This window comes from Oryx dammah, unplaced genomic scaffold (assembly GCF_014754425.2).
Source record: "Oryx dammah isolate SB20612 unplaced genomic scaffold, SCBI_Odam_1.1 HiC_scaffold_15, whole genome shotgun sequence".
In the NCBI taxonomy this organism is placed as follows: domain Eukaryota; kingdom Metazoa; phylum Chordata; class Mammalia; order Artiodactyla; family Bovidae; genus Oryx; species Oryx dammah.
The window spans coordinates 41,380,458-41,395,119 of record NW_024070199.1 but is presented as its reverse complement, the minus strand read 5'-3'; the positions used below and the strand labels follow the sequence as shown (position 1 = coordinate 41,395,119).

Sequence of the window (14,662 nt, the reverse complement as noted above, 5' to 3'; positions counted from 1 at the left end):
TGGTGTGAAGGGTCGCAGAGCTCCATCTCTTTCCCAAAGCCCTGTTGTCCTGATGACCTATTTCTAGAACACAGATGTCTTCTTGTGGCAGTTGTTTAGGCCAAAGAACAGGGATGCCTTGAGAGTACCTGTTTCCCTGAGAGAGTGGCTGGGCAGCAGGTTTGACACCCCGTTTAACCATCACATTCTGAAGGCATGCTCGGTGTCAGCCCAGGGGGATTCTGGTGAAGACACTGGCATTTTAAATAGGTATGTAATACAGGCGTCACTTCAATGAGCCTTCACGCCCCACCCCACCCCGCCCCCCCCCGCCGGTGGAAGGGCTTGTGGCCCTTGGTTTACAGATGAGGAGACTGACCTCACAACGCCCCTGAGGCCAGCCTGGGGCCCTTTATCCTGTCTCAGGCTGTAGGTTTCAAGCTTCCTATTTTTCCTGCACTAAGGCTATCTCTTAAGAGAATCTCTTCCTAAGAAGTTTGCAGGGCAGGGAAGCAACCCCTCAAGGAGTTCCAGTGGGTGCCAAGCCCTAGGGCCATCAAGTCCTGTTCTTTAGGACGTTCTGTTCTGTTGGCCTGGATTTCTGCCATCTCTGCCCTCTTCCCCAGCCGTTTGGTATCTCTTTCAGCTGACTCTCGAAAAAGCAGCTAGGCCACCCGCGCTGGAGTCTCCCCCAGGTTCCCTCGGCAAACCCCAGACTGCACGGCGTTCCCTGTGTCTGCACATTCATTATATCACTCGCCACACGGCATCGTAACTGTCGCTTTACCTGGTTGCCTCCCCCTCTCCACCGAGCTCCCTGAGGACAGTGATTGGGTATTTTCGTTCATATACCCCCGGTGCTTTCCACGGCTCCTGGCACATATGTAGGCGTGTGCTCAGTAGATTTATTTTAAATGGGTGAATGGGCTCTGTTCTCAAGGGGCTCATTGACGTTCTAACAAATAACTACAATACAGTGTTGGTACATGCAAAGTATAGGCAAAGTGCAGACTTTGTGCAGAGGAGTTAATTTATTCATTGATGGAGAGAGAGAGGCAGCGCATACACACACAGAACGTTACATCCCAGTAACACAAGTCGTTTATTTGTGGAATGGTTTACAGTTTAGGAAGCCTCACCCCATCCAGTCTCTTTCTAGATGCCCACAGCAACCTGGGAGGTAGGCAGCTGATCAGCTTTTTTGTCCTGAGGAGGAAGCTGGGCCTTAGAGATGCTGCCTCTTGGCCAAGGTCACAAAGCTGGTGCAAGAGCCAGCATTAGTGCCCAGGTCTTCTTTTTCACATCATACTTCCTCTCAAGGGAGCAGTACAAGATGTTACTAGGCAGTAAGTGCCAAATGAGCAGAACAGACAGCTGTAGTGCTTGAGAGCAGGGAGGGGCTAAAGGGGCTGGAGACCTTCCCAGAGGAGGGCTTTGAGCAGGGCCTGAAAAGGAGGCGGCTGCTCTGCCCCTCACGGCCTTTAGAGGTCCAGGACCATAACAGCTGGTCTCCAGCTACATCCAGCTTGACTGGGGACACTGGTGGGGCTCCACGTCCCCGACCCTGGGAGACAAACAAGTGTCAGCAGTGACCCCTTGCCTGTGCCAGGGACGGTTAGGAGCGGTAATGTTCAAGTGATGCTGGGAGTTGTAGTTCTGGGGCGTCCACACGGCGGCGGGATGGGAGCGAGCGCCCCCTGCTGTTTCATGTCCCGCTCCTTTCAGATCTGCTTCACACTCTTGGGAGTTCAGTGGGCCTGGCGACCCCCACATCCTTACCTGACAGACGGCCCCCCCAATCCCAAGAGGTCCTTCTGCTTCCTCCCCACCCCAGGGCGGTCTCTGTCTGTCCTTCCCACCGTTCTTGGGTTTTCTGGTTCACATTTACTCATCTCTTCTCCGTCGCTCTCCTCCCGTTCTTCCAGGTTCCCTCTGGCTCCTCCAAGCCTCTTCCCATCCCTGGCCTGCTGGGTCTCTGGCGGCGGCAGGCAATGGAGGACACATTTACTCTGGCTCCTCTCCCAGGAGACCGGAGCGGAGCCCGGAAGAGTCGAGGAATGGCCTCGTTTCTCCACTTTGCCTTGGCAGCCGGGGTCCGGCTCTAGGCCCGCCTCTCCTTTTCATAGGGCTCTTTTGTTCTGTTCCAATCACTTTTCCACGTGGTTGCCTTATTCTTTCCTTTCTTTCTGTTTGACTCTCCTTTTAATATTTTCTTTGACTGCAGTGAAGGTGAGGGAGTGGGAGGGGAGGCCGGGCTTTTGGGAGAGACTAGGACGTGGAGCAAACTCAAGGTCAAACACGTTCCCTTTTCTGGTCCTTGAGCCCCCCAGCTCTGCCAGTGCCTGGGCAGCAGGCCTGGTTGCTATGGAAACAGCAAGGCCTTGGCTTCCCTTCCCTAGAGGTCTCTGTCCCCCTTTCCTTGCTGGCCCTCTTCCATCACGCTTACCTGTCCCCTCCCGGTTAGTGCTTGTCTTTATCCAGATTGCCTCCCCATCACCTCTTGCGCACTCCCAACTCTGTGCTGTCTCCAGACCCCTTCTGTCCCCCATGGTCCATCTTTCTCCTTCTCCACATGGCCTGCCTCCACATCACCATTCTTCCCTACTTTTCCCTCCTCGTCTCTCCTTGACTCCTCCTCTCTGTTTTCTGGCCCTCTCTGCTGGAGCCCTCAGGTGGGCAGAGTGGGGCTTCCAGCTGTCCCCATGTGGCCCCTGCCCCACCAGCCATTGCTGCCCCACAGCCTCAGGAAACCGGGCCTCGCCAGCTGCAGCGAGTGCTGTGCCAGGCTCTGGGGCAGCAGCTGGTGCCTTGGCATCCGGAGGCAGTGAGGACTGAGTCTGCGGGCAGTCTGCCCGGAGGGAGAGCAGGGCTGCTGTGCAGGGGAGGGACATCTGCAGGAGGCGCACCCGGAGGGCCCCGGCTTCCACACGCCATGCTGATGGTGGGGCCTGGCACACTGCGGGCAGGTGGCTTCTGAGGGCCGAACGCCCTGCCTCTTCCTGGGCCTGGGGGCTTGTGCTGAGAAACTCCGCCCTTCACCAAGGCCCTCAGCCGGCTGTCTTGTTCACTCCCAGCCTCACCTGCGAGATGGGTGGGCCCAGCTGGGAGGAGAAACAGTCGCTGTCAGAGTCCAGGTCCTCTGTGCTCCCTTGACTCCAGGGCCCGTTTTCTTCCCGCGATGGATGTGGGCTCTGGCTTGTGAAGGTGTAGGGTTAGGACCCCACCTTCCCGCCACTAAGCCATTGTCATCCATTTGTAGTAGCTAAATGCTCCTAAGGCCCTTCCAATTGTTTTCACTTCTGTTTAAAGAGTGCCAGTGAAAGGAGTCCTGTGCTGGGTGCACACACACACACACACACACACACACACACACACACGAGCCAGGCCTGCCTGTGTATCTTGCCTCCAGTCATCTCCTGGCACACAGGGGTCGTACACCTGCCCTCTGGCCACCCTCGGAGGCGCTCAACCTAGGACCTGTCAGCGCTGTCCTCTCAGGTTGGACTAGGAAGTTGGCGGGGATGGTGACAGCCATCGCGGTGGCCTCCTGTGTAAGCCCCACCCCCTGCTCCTGGCACATCTGTCACCCACATCACCCTCCCATGTGTCTTCCCCCTGCCCCCCACCCCATGCTCTCCATTTGCTCAGTGCTATGAAGCAGGCCTCCTAGTCCCATCCCAGGTGGTCAGGCTTGAGACTGTTCCCAGGCAGTGAGAATGGCCATCACCAGAAAAGAGGCAAGAGGGGGAAGTGGGCTGCACTCAGGAGACCCTTGGTGCCCCGCCATAGGGGGACACTCTAGGAAGACTTCAGGTGCAGCCTCTTGTTTCTCTTCCACATCTTTCTGTTAAGGGCAGTGGCTGGGGGAGGGCTGGTTGGGGAGGAGACGGTGAGACTGCCTGCTTCTGTCTGCTTCGCCTGGCCCTGTGGCAGCTTAATTGTCAGCTGTCAGTGTGAGAGCCACTTAGCAGCCTCCTGCCTTGGAGATAGGCGTGGAGGAAGCTGCTTCTGACAGCAAAGACGGCAGGGTCCAGAGAGGAGGGGGCCAGTTGGGGGAGGGGAGAGAGCCTACAGCTTGCAATTGGGATCGAGAGGCTCTGGGTGCCCTGGACTTACGCCCGGTGGCTGGAGGGGAAGAGGGAGGTCTGGAGTGCCCCACGCCGCTCAGCCCTCTTCCGTTTCCCCACGGCGGCATCCAGGCAAGGAAGAGTTTGTGGCGACCTTCAAGGGCAATGAGTTCTTCTGCTACGACCTGTCACACAACCCGATCCAGAGCAGCACGGACGAGATTACGCTGGCCTTCCGCACCCTGCAGCGCAATGGGCTGATGCTGCACACGGGCAAGTCGGCCGACTACGTCAACCTGTCCCTCAAATCCGGGGCGGTCTGGCTCGTCATCAACCTGGGCTCGGGAGCCTTTGAAGCCCTGGTGGAACCCGTCAACGGCAAGTTCAACGACAACGCCTGGCACGATGTCCGGGTCACTCGAAACCTGCGCCAGGTAGGGGGAGCAGGAAGAAGGCCAGGGGCCAGCAGCGTCTGAGGCAGAATGGGAGTGGGGAGCGAGGCCACCGGGATGCGGGGCCAGGCATCAGGCCGGGCGGCAGGGTGTGGTTCTGAAGAATGTTTAGGCTTTGGGTGGGCTGGCAGGGACCAGGAGTGTGGCCGCAGTGGGCAGGCTGCAAGGACCAGGATCCACACTAGGGAGGAGGCTGCAGAGCTGTCCAGGGCCAGAGCCCAGGGGAAGAGGAAGGGCTGGGCTAGGATTGATGCTGGTGACTTGGTGCTGAGGTTTCAAGGGCTGGGGCTGAAAAATCAAGTGAACTGGCAGCAGGGCGATTCAGGACATGGAGGGGTGAGACAGAACCTGAATGATGGGCCCTGGGGGTGCTCTGGGATGGGGAGACACTGGCCAGACCCTGGAGGGCAGGTGTCCAGTTAGGGCAGAAAGTCTAGGACACGTGGGGTGGGATGTGGCCTGCCCTTAGGCAGGGCCTTTGGGGCTGGGCTCAGAGCAGGGTTGGGGCAGCAGATGTGAGCAGGGAACTAGCTGGAGAGGTGCTTGGTCCTGCCTCTCCTCTGGCAGCACCCCAATTCTCTCCTGTGCCGTCCTGTTCCTCCAAAGGGGCGCAGGCTTTCCCAGGGGTTCTTGACTGTCTTGCTGTGGCTTCTAGGCCTGCCCTTGCAGGAGCTCAGGAGACTCTTGAGGCGGCCCCTACAGTCAGGACAGGGCTCTTCTCAACGTCCCCAGACGCCCCCCACCCTGGAGGAGTGCTGATGCTTCTGGGCATCGACTCTGTCCTCACAAGGTGCAGGGAGGCTGCGGCAGGCGAAGCACTCTCTCTGGCCAGGCTCCTGCTCAACAGCAGCCCCCACAGCTTGTTTCCAGCCCTGAGAAGTTCCTGCCTCAAGCGCGCTCCAAACCAGAGCCTTTTTTGAAAGCAGATGAGGCCGCTGTGCATCCTTGATGGTTTCCGTTTCTGCCTCCAGACTCCTTGCCCTGCCCGGTTGGTGCCTGGGGCCCGGGTGCCAGGCTCAAGCTGGTCCCTTTCTCTGGGTCCACCGCTTTCCCTCGTGGCTGGTGGCAGGGATGCTTTCTCAGCTCCACTCCAGCAGGCTAAGTGCAGCCAGGACCGTGGAATCCCTGAGCCGTGGGAGGCACCGTCTGGGCTGGTTTGGAGCTCTTCTCTCACTCGGTACCTTCTCTTATTTCCTGGTTCTGGCTGAACTTCTTGGTGCATGAACTTCTGTTGTCTCTCCTCTTCACCATCACTGGCAACTTCCTTCTCCTCCTTTCCTTCCTCCCACCGAAGGCTCCTGGGGGGCAGGAGCCCACATTGTTCTTGCTCCTCTTCAACCTCCTGAGTCACGATCTAATGGGGCATCCCCCTCAACAGTGACTTCCTCTTGCTGTTGGGACACCGTGACTAATCCACCTGCTCTTTCCAAGCCGCTGCTCTCTGCTGTAGTCGAGCTCCCACCCAGGCACCTGTCCCCTGAGCCGGCTGGAGGGCTGCCCTGTGGCACCACCCTGTTCACTGCAGGGCTGGGCAGAGTTGTCTTCTTGCTGCTGTTCCCTCCCCAGGACTGGTGCTGTCACCTGGGGCTGCCTTTGGCAACACACTGCACCCCAGGGTCCTTATCCGTGTGTCCTCTGGCCACTGCACTGTCCATCTACACAGGATGTGTGCTCAGTCATGCAGTCACGTCTGACTCTGCTGTGGCCCCATGGACTGCAGCCCACCTGACTCTTCTGTCCATGAGATTTTCCAGGCAAGAATACTGGAGTGGGTTGCCATTTCCTTCTCCAGGAGATCTTCCTGACCAGGGATTAAACCCCAGTCTCCTGTGTCTCCTGCACCGGCAGGCGGATTATTTAGCACTGCACCACCTGGGAAGTCCTACACAGGGTACTGAGGGGAAAAAGACATGGTCCCACCCTCCCAGCCCTTTGGCTCTTGAGGAGACGGATGAGTCTGCTAAAAGTGATCAGAGCCGATCCACACAAGCGCCAGCCAAGTGGCAAGAATCTTAAATGTTCTAGGAACTCGAGAGACACAGACAAGTGGGAGAGGCTGTGACCAGGGAAGGTGGGAAAGCCGCCTAGAAGTGGTGAGGCCTGGCCTCGCAGCACCAGGATGGACAGCGACTCACAGTAGTCTCCTCCGGTGCCCACAGAGTTCTGGGTCTGAGCTGGTGACGGATGCAGACCACTTCCCCTGGCTGGCTCTACCAGATGGCTAGAGCAGAGTCAGGTCATATTGACCCAAACTCAAGCCTTCGGGGCTCAGGGGGTGTCTGCTTCAAGACTTTGATTGAGAGGTCTTTTTAGAAAGGGTTTCTGGAGAGCTGTATTTGACTCAAGTTCATATCCTTAAGTGTGAGCTGCAGCCCTTTTTGTGTCATGGTGACCATCAGGGGGATGGCTGTGCTCTGGATTCATTGCCAAGTCCATCCTCCCCAGGCCTTTTGAGTGTCTGGTTCTCAACTGAGGGAGGGGGTGCCCCCAAGAGATTCTGGAAATATCTGGAAGCATTTTGGGTGTCAGAGCTTGGGGAGGGTGCTACTGGCATTTACTGGGTAGAGGCCAAGATACTGCTAAACATCTCCCAATGCACAGGACAGCCCCACAGCAAAGAACGATCTGGCCCCAAGTGTTGGTAGTGCTGAGGAGAAGAAATGGTGCAGACAAGGGCCTCGTGGCGTTCTGGGATTGGAAAGATCCTCTTGTGATTTGAGGGGTAACGTAGGGTCAGGAGTGGCCAGGAGTAAGGACAGGGGTGATGTGAGAAATGACATCTGCCCCAGCCTCTGGGAGGGCACTGGAGTTCACGTAGTTTTCCCCAAGTGAAGAACGATGAGGGGACAGCCACCCGGGGAGGGCCTGGCCCAGAACTTACATGGAGGGGATCTCCCTTCTTCCTCTTGGTTCATCAGCTTTGGGTGTTGGTCATAAGGCCAGCTCCTAAGACTAGAAGGAGGCAGAATTTCTCCCCACCTTCCCTGAACCAGATAGTGACCCTGGCATCATCCAGAACCTTTTGGAATAGTGCAGTCAGGGCCAGAGGGAGCCTGGCTGAGACCACACCCTTCTTTTGCTCTGCTTTCCCCCCAAATCCAGGCTTGAGGACTCTCTGCCCAGTGGTGTCTCCTGGGTGATCTTGGCAAGAATGATTCCATCTGAGGATTCCCTGAGGCCTCTTTTTTTTGGTTACGCTGGGTCTTTGCCAGCTTCTCTAGCTGTGTAGAGCAAGTTCTAGAGCACGTGGTGCTCGGGCTTAGCTGCAGCATGTGGGATCTAGTTCCCCAACCAAGGGTCAAACCTGGGCCCCTTGCATTGGAGGCGTGGCGTCTTATCCACTGGACCACCAGGGAAGTCCCTGAGGCCTGTTTTTAATCGTGGGCACACTCTCCTCCCACACCAGTGTGTCTTCCCCACCACACATGCCAAGTGCCAATCCATTTCATCTCTGACCAGCTAACCAGCACCAGCTCTGGAGACAAGCTGGCCCTTGACATATCATGTGGAGCTTCCTCCCACCCAGCTCCTATGAGGCTGCGCCTCTTATGGAGGCCCCCTGGACCCCAAGGACGGAGTCCTCCAAGGATGGCGTCCGGCAGGCACTTGGGACTCCCTCGCCCACCTTATGGCTCGGCCTCCGGGTCTCTCAGTCTGTCACACACCCTGCCTCAGGGCCTAACTGTGCTGCTGGGCATGCCCCATCTACACCGGCTTCCTGAGTTGCCCGCTTCGTTTCCATAATGCTCCCTGAGGACACCACCATTCACCCTCCTTTCCACTGGGTGAAACCCTAGAGCTGGGGTTTGAGTTGGACTGACTGGGTTCAAGTCACTGAGTGACTTGAGGCAAGTTATGTAAACAGTGTGAGGTGAGAGGGGCCTTTGAGGAGTGACTGAGGTGACGCCCCGGGCTTGGCACCACGTGAGCATCGTGGGCTCGCTGCTGCCTTTACCGTTAGTTGTGGGGTTTTCCAGTCCATCTCACCACCTTTGTAAGGCTTTCTTGAGCCACCCCCGCCGCCATCCCCGCCCCTGCCCAGTCAGTCTCCCTTTTTGCTGTGTTCTGGCCCTGTCACCACACTCTATCTGTGTGGTTAATTTGTGCTCGTCTCTTCTCTGTTTCTAGGTGGTGAGTTCCTTGAGTGCTTTTTTTGGTCTGCATTGTGTCTTAGTTGCGGCTCACGGACTCTAGTTGTGGCGTGTGGCCCCAGAGGTTGCCGTGCGGGCTTAGTTGCTCGCATGTGGGATCCCAGTTCCCTGACCAGTGATCCAACCTGCGTCCGCTGTACTGGAAGGCAGATTCTTAACCACTGGACCACCAGGGAAGTTCCCCTTGAGGGCTTAATACCAGAAACTGAGTGTTTTTATTTGTTTTTCTAGTGGTTTTGCTGGTTCCTTTGGGTTCTGCCTCGAAGCTAGTTGGTGAGGTTTTGGACAGATTAGCAGATCTAATTATTTCACATGAGCCCGGAACTACTGTTGTCTTCTGGGAAAAACTCCTTCCTTTACGCTCCCGCCCTCTCTTTGGAGTTTCATCAGGACCTGTCCCTTTCTTACAGCACTGCTCAGATCGCACCCTCATATCTCTTGTTCATGGGGCCCCCAAGTTCAAGGGTCTTGTTTCTTTTTTGTATCTCACCTAACTTTTCTAACAATCCTGTGAAGTGGGAGATACTTGCATTCACCAATGAGGGAAAAGCAAGTTGAAGAGCTGGCCCAAGGCTGTCCTGTGGGAGTGGGAGGGTGAGAGTCTGTCTGACTCCATTCCTCTGCCTCCCGGGAGGGCCTGGCTGTTGACCTTGGTGTGCAATGCTAAAGGGTCTGTCATTTGCCTTGTGGTCCTGCCATTCTCGGATGTCCCCATGTCTTGAACCATCTAAATGTTCTGCAGTCTCTTGAAAAAGTGGGCCCATCTTATCCAAGTCCTCTTTCCTTTGTCCTGAGTTTCTCTTGCTCCATAGAGACTGCCTTCGTCCAGATTGTTGTGATTTGTGTGTATAAACCCCTTCTTGACATTCTTGAGGGGCTGGAGCCATGTCAAGACTTCAGGGTAGAGATGGGGCAAGGTTTTGTCCAAAGGCCCTTGGTCGTGGTAAGTTACACTTGCTGTAGTCACTGACCTCTTCCCTCTGTGATTGATGTCCTCCTCCCTCATCATGCATGGTCCTCCATGTGCTCCTGTCCTCCAGGGGCCCTCCGGCTGCTTCTGTGGCTGGGGCAAAGCCTTCCTTGCCCAGCTGTTAGTCTGAAGCCCCAGCTCTCCAGATCCCAGCATCTGGGAAGGTGTGGGCTGCTGCATCAAGGGCGCAAGCTGGCTTCCGGTGGAGCCTCCACGTAGTGTCTGGCCACAGTTGCCCACTTGGGCATGACCACCGCATCCTGGACCTGCACTGTCTCATCCACTGCAGTGTCGCTGTTTGTCAGAGGAAGCCTGGATCTCTTGACACATCAGTGGGAGGCCCAGGCTTTGAATGCACAGCTCTTCCCTCTCAGTCTTGTTTCTTAATTCACTCTTCTATTTGTTAAAAATGAAGTTGTCCACGAAGGTTGAAAATGCGTTTTTCCTTATCTTAGTTTCTACAGCCAGTTCTAACTTCTAAAGAGTGGCAGTTGGACTTTTACCTGCAGGGCCTCTTTTTCCCGTTTGACTGGTGCAGTGCTATCAGCGAACTTGCACCTGTTTCGGTGCCACAGGTATAGCTGTCATGAAGCTAGTGTTTCCTTGCCCTGAGTAGTTGGCCTGTTCATTTCCTAACAGTCCTACTAGCTGATAGGACCAGTCTTTGTACCATGTGTTATCCCAGAGTCCAGTCTGCACCTGCAGTTAGACTGTCTTCCTGCTAAGTAAACTGCTTCTGCATCACTAATAATTAATATTGGTCATTCAGCACTCCTAGCTGCTAAATATTGAATTCTGTTATTTTTAATTATACAAGGCCCTTATTAATTCTCTTACTGAGTTAGTCCTGTGCCCACTGGTTATAACAGCTCTCTAACTAGTGGGTCTGTCCCCAGAAGACCTTTCCTTCTCACAGTCACACTCTTGGGCTTGCAGTTTAGCATTTGATGGACATCAAGCAGTAGTGTCCCAACACCTCTGTCACACAGGGTGAAGCTGCCTCAGCCCCGTTGACATCTCCTCAAAGGGAAATTTTGAAGGTGGTTCTTGCTGCCGTCTTTGACCATGAGGAGAGGAAATGAACATAGAGCTGCATGGGGGTGGGGCTTCTAGAGTCTGGGGTAAAAGAAATTGACTTCTAGTTTAGAGAGGAGTGAGGGATTTTAGAGGGAGGTGGGTCTTTGTGTTCTTTCTTATGTTGTGGTATGTGGGGGGAGTGAATTTCTGGTGCTGGCTGTGGGGAGTGGAGGCTTGGGGGTCTGTGGGTGTGGGGAAGGAGGGTGGGCTGCTGGGAAAGCCTGACTGATTGCACAGACTTGCACGAGTGATGGTGGAGGCTGCGGGCAGGGGGGCGGGAGGGGAGTACTTCATTCTTGGAGAAACAACTCCCCAAAGGGGCATAAGAAAATAGAGTGGGATGATTGAAGAACCAAGGGAAATTTGGGGGCAGTGTGGGCTCTGAAAAGTCAAATTAGGATTAATTTAGGAGCTCTGGGTGGGAGAGTGGGTGAGGGGAGGAGGGTTTGGGATGAGGTATGATATGAGAGTGAGCCCTCTGCCAGCCCATGGAGGGCAAAATTTTCTTTTCCCTGTTCTGGTGGTGACTTGCTCTCTCTTCCTTTCTGAAGGAAGAGAAACAGGAAAAAATATAAAGAGCTGCCCTTCCCTGTACCATGACTCCCTGGGTCTATTTGCTATCTTCCATCCCCAGGAAAAGCAGACACCCATATTCCCTCCTATACTCCTTGGGAACCCCTTCCCTTTTGCTTCAAGTGGAATTGCCTCTCATTCAAGCCAGTCCTGGGATTCTCTGGGGGCCTTGACTATTCTCCCAGTCTGACAGCCAACTGGCCCATCACCAACCAGTTAACCCATTAACTCAACATGGTCACTGGTCAGCCAGTTGGCCAGCACCAACTTGCTCTTTAGCCAGTTCTCTGGAAAGCCATCTGGTCGACCAGTTAGCCAACAAACCCCTGTGTTCATTACTTGAGTCAATAGCCCATGCCTTTCTTACACCCCTGTTCCCCTTCCTGCCTTCCCCTCAACTCCCTAACATTTCAGCCCATAGGACTTACTAATACTGCATAATTGGGTCTGCTTCTTAACCCCCTGCCTTCCCTCTCTCACCCTCTGTTGGAAAACCCCGTTGCCAACTCTGTGTGTGTTACTAACACGCTTATAACCCCAGGGGGACCAAGGGATGGGCAGGGACAGGTGGGGCAAGGTGTGAGTGAAAAACCAACTAACCTTTCTGTCTCATCTGCGGAATGTCGCCATCTTTAAGTCTTTGCTTTCCCGGTCTAGTTCTTTTGTTGTTTCCTTCTCTACTAACCAAGGTCTTTAACTGTTCCCCTTCTCTGCAGCCAGCTCTTCTGGGAGGGGATGGGTGGGGGGAGAGGACTCCAGGGGTGGGGTGGGTGGGGATTGGGAGAAGGGATTTAATTTCTGTGTGTGTTTTATTTCTCCCTCCCATTATAATTTAATTTTCTTTAAACAAAACACTTCAGCTGAACTTAAGGTGGGAGGGTCTGAACAGACAACCAAATATATATGGATATATATTTTTCCTCCTTCCTTGAGTTTCACAGTTGGTCATTTTCTTTTTCTTTTCTTTCGTTCTGTTCTTTTGTTGTTGTCTTTGTTGTTGTTTTTTTTTTTTTTGACCCCCCCACCCCTCCCCCATATCTCCGGTGAAGCACGCAGGCATTGGACACGCTATGGTAAACAAACTGCATTATCTGGTAGATATCACTCTAATTGTCTTACCGTTTGGTTTGCCGTGGGTTTTTTTAACTGTTCGATTCTCCCTCTTTTGTTTCCTTTCCCCATTTGGTTTTGGTTGTTTTGCTCTTCCAGTTGTTTTCTGCGTCCTGGACAATCTCTAGATTTTGCTTCTCTCTCTTTGAGTTTTCCTCTTTCCCTTTTCTTGCCTTTTTTGGTCCAAACGCAAATCCAAAAGACAAATGGAAATCAAGGAATTTGGCCTGTCCCTGCCCTAACCTCCTCCCCTAATTTCTGAATTCAGATTCCTGGCCAGAGAGACCTGGGGCAGACCCCATGTTCATCGGCTCTGGTTAGACCAGCCCCGATGCCAGGCTGCTTATTTCTCTTGCTTTCTTTTGTACCTTTTCTCCCCTGCCCCACCCCTTATTTCTTTTCTCTGATTTAGTTTCTTTCTTGGTCTCCTGAAAATCCATGGAAAACACCATCTCATGACATGCTACGCTCTGCTCACTGTCAGCTCCTGGACAGGCCCCTCGAGCTGGGGGAGGGGGCTGGGAGTGAGGCCTCTGGGGGCCCTGGGCTCCACAGGTCGCAGGTTGGGAGGGGGCCTTGGGGGATGCAGAGCTCCTTCACATCACCATTCACGCCAGTTTAGGGGCTGCCCCAGGCTGGTTGCTCAAGAAGGGACAGCACCTCCTGCCTCACTTGCCAGCCTCGAGGGGTCTTGGTTCTGGCTCCCCGACATCTTGCATGGCATGAATGGTCTTTTCCCCCCACCAGGGACAGTGTCCAGTTTCCCCACTGCTCTGCTGCTCTGACTAACACTGTGTCTCACACTGTCTTTCTTCCCCTCCATCTCCTGTCCCCTCTCTGGCCCCCTGCTGCCTGTCCTGCATGGCCTCTGACCGGGGTTGGTTCCCTTCCCTGTTGAGGGGGTGAGAGGAGGAGGCCCAGCGGGGTGAAGTCGGGGTACTTGTTGCTGAGCTCCTCTGTTTGGGTTGGGCTCAGGCCTGGTGAGCGTCGGTGTGGGTGTCTGTGTAAACGCAGCTGGTGTGTGTTGGTGTGTGGGTGCGACTGTGTGTAAATGTTGGTGTGACATTTAGGGGGTGTTGGTGGGAGACCGTACTGTGTGTTTGAGACTCTGCTGGTGATTCTACAAGTGTAAACGCTGGTATGAGCTGGGAGCTGCGTGACTATGTGTTTTTGAGCCTGTGAGGGCTCTTAGGAGGTGGGTTGTGGGGCTGGGATGGGTGGGAGCAGGGAAGGAGCTGAGGCTGGCCGTTTGCTCCTTGCCTTGCCCGTGAGTGTGTGCCCTCCCCTGGGATTCCTTCCTGCCTGCCTGGTCCTGGCTCTGCGGCAGCAGCAGGCAGTTAGTCATCGTCTATTAATAATGCAGAGTGATTGAGCGCCAGGCTAGGGACCCTGCAGATGGACGTGTCTGCTCCCACGGGGCCCATGCTGCTTGGGGCAGCTGCCTGGCCTGCCCAGCCTCCCAGGCCCACGGAGCTGCCTGGCTGGAGAGGAAGCAGCTTGGGAGCTGGGGCTCCCTGTCTGAGAGGTTCCACATCTTTCCCAGGAGGATGTGGCCCTGAGAACACGTCTGGCCTGTCCTGATACTCTGGCAGCTCTGTGCTTCCCTGCACCCACAGACCTGTGGTGGTCCTGTCCTTTGTCCTGTCCCCAAGATAGTGCCCAGGCCGTGGCCATCCCAGCCCTCTCCAATCTGAGGCCTCATTTGGCCATTCTGTCATCCTGGAGCTGTGTGGTGGTCCCAGGACTGCTCTTCTACAGGCCCTTTTCTTCAGCTGCTGCTTCTAGAAGTTTGCCATTGCTTACCTCTTAGACCAGGCCACTGAGTACCTGAACTGGGTGTTTGAAATTCTTTCTTTATTATTAATTAATTTTTTGGCTACACTATGTGCAGCATTCAAGATCTTACTTAGTTCCCTGACCAGGAATCAAACCTGTGCCCCCTGTAGTGGAAGCGTGGAGTCTTAACCATTAGACTGCCAGGGAAGTCCCCAGAACTCTTTCTTTACAGAGCTTCACTGGACAGCCAACCTGTGACTTTGAGGACAGAAGGGAGGCAAGATAAAGGCAACCCTATATTATCTGAGAATTAGGGCCCAGAAGACTTCCCCTTCCTTCCAGTCTCAGTTCAGTTAAAAACTGTGAACTGGGGCTAAAGCTGTTTCTCATCTGCCAAACGGCTGACATTCCTCGCTTGCCTTTCAGGGAGTCAGTGTGAGGGTCAAGAAGGGTAGCGGAAGTGAAAGCGTCTGTACTCTGTAAAGGAAATTATAATTTTATTAAGCT

General features: G+C 54.7%; 1 protein-coding gene across 4 annotated transcripts in view; it reads left to right on the top strand.

Moving 5' to 3' along the window:
* The window catches only part of NRXN2 (neurexin 2), a 99,943-nt gene that overhangs the window by 20,471 nt on the left and 64,810 nt on the right, over positions 1 to 14,662 (top strand). For 2 of the 4 annotated variants that reach the window (XM_040256159.1, XM_040256158.1), the window contains exons 5-6: positions 4,179 to 4,480; positions 12,319 to 12,342. In XM_040256159.1, the coding sequence (XP_040112093.1) occupies positions 4,179 to 4,480; positions 12,319 to 12,342 (326 nt within the window). The remainder of the gene's footprint in view (positions 1 to 4,178; positions 4,481 to 12,318; positions 12,343 to 14,662) is intronic. The other 2 variants (XM_040256160.1, XM_040256155.1) reach the window with 1 other exon arrangement.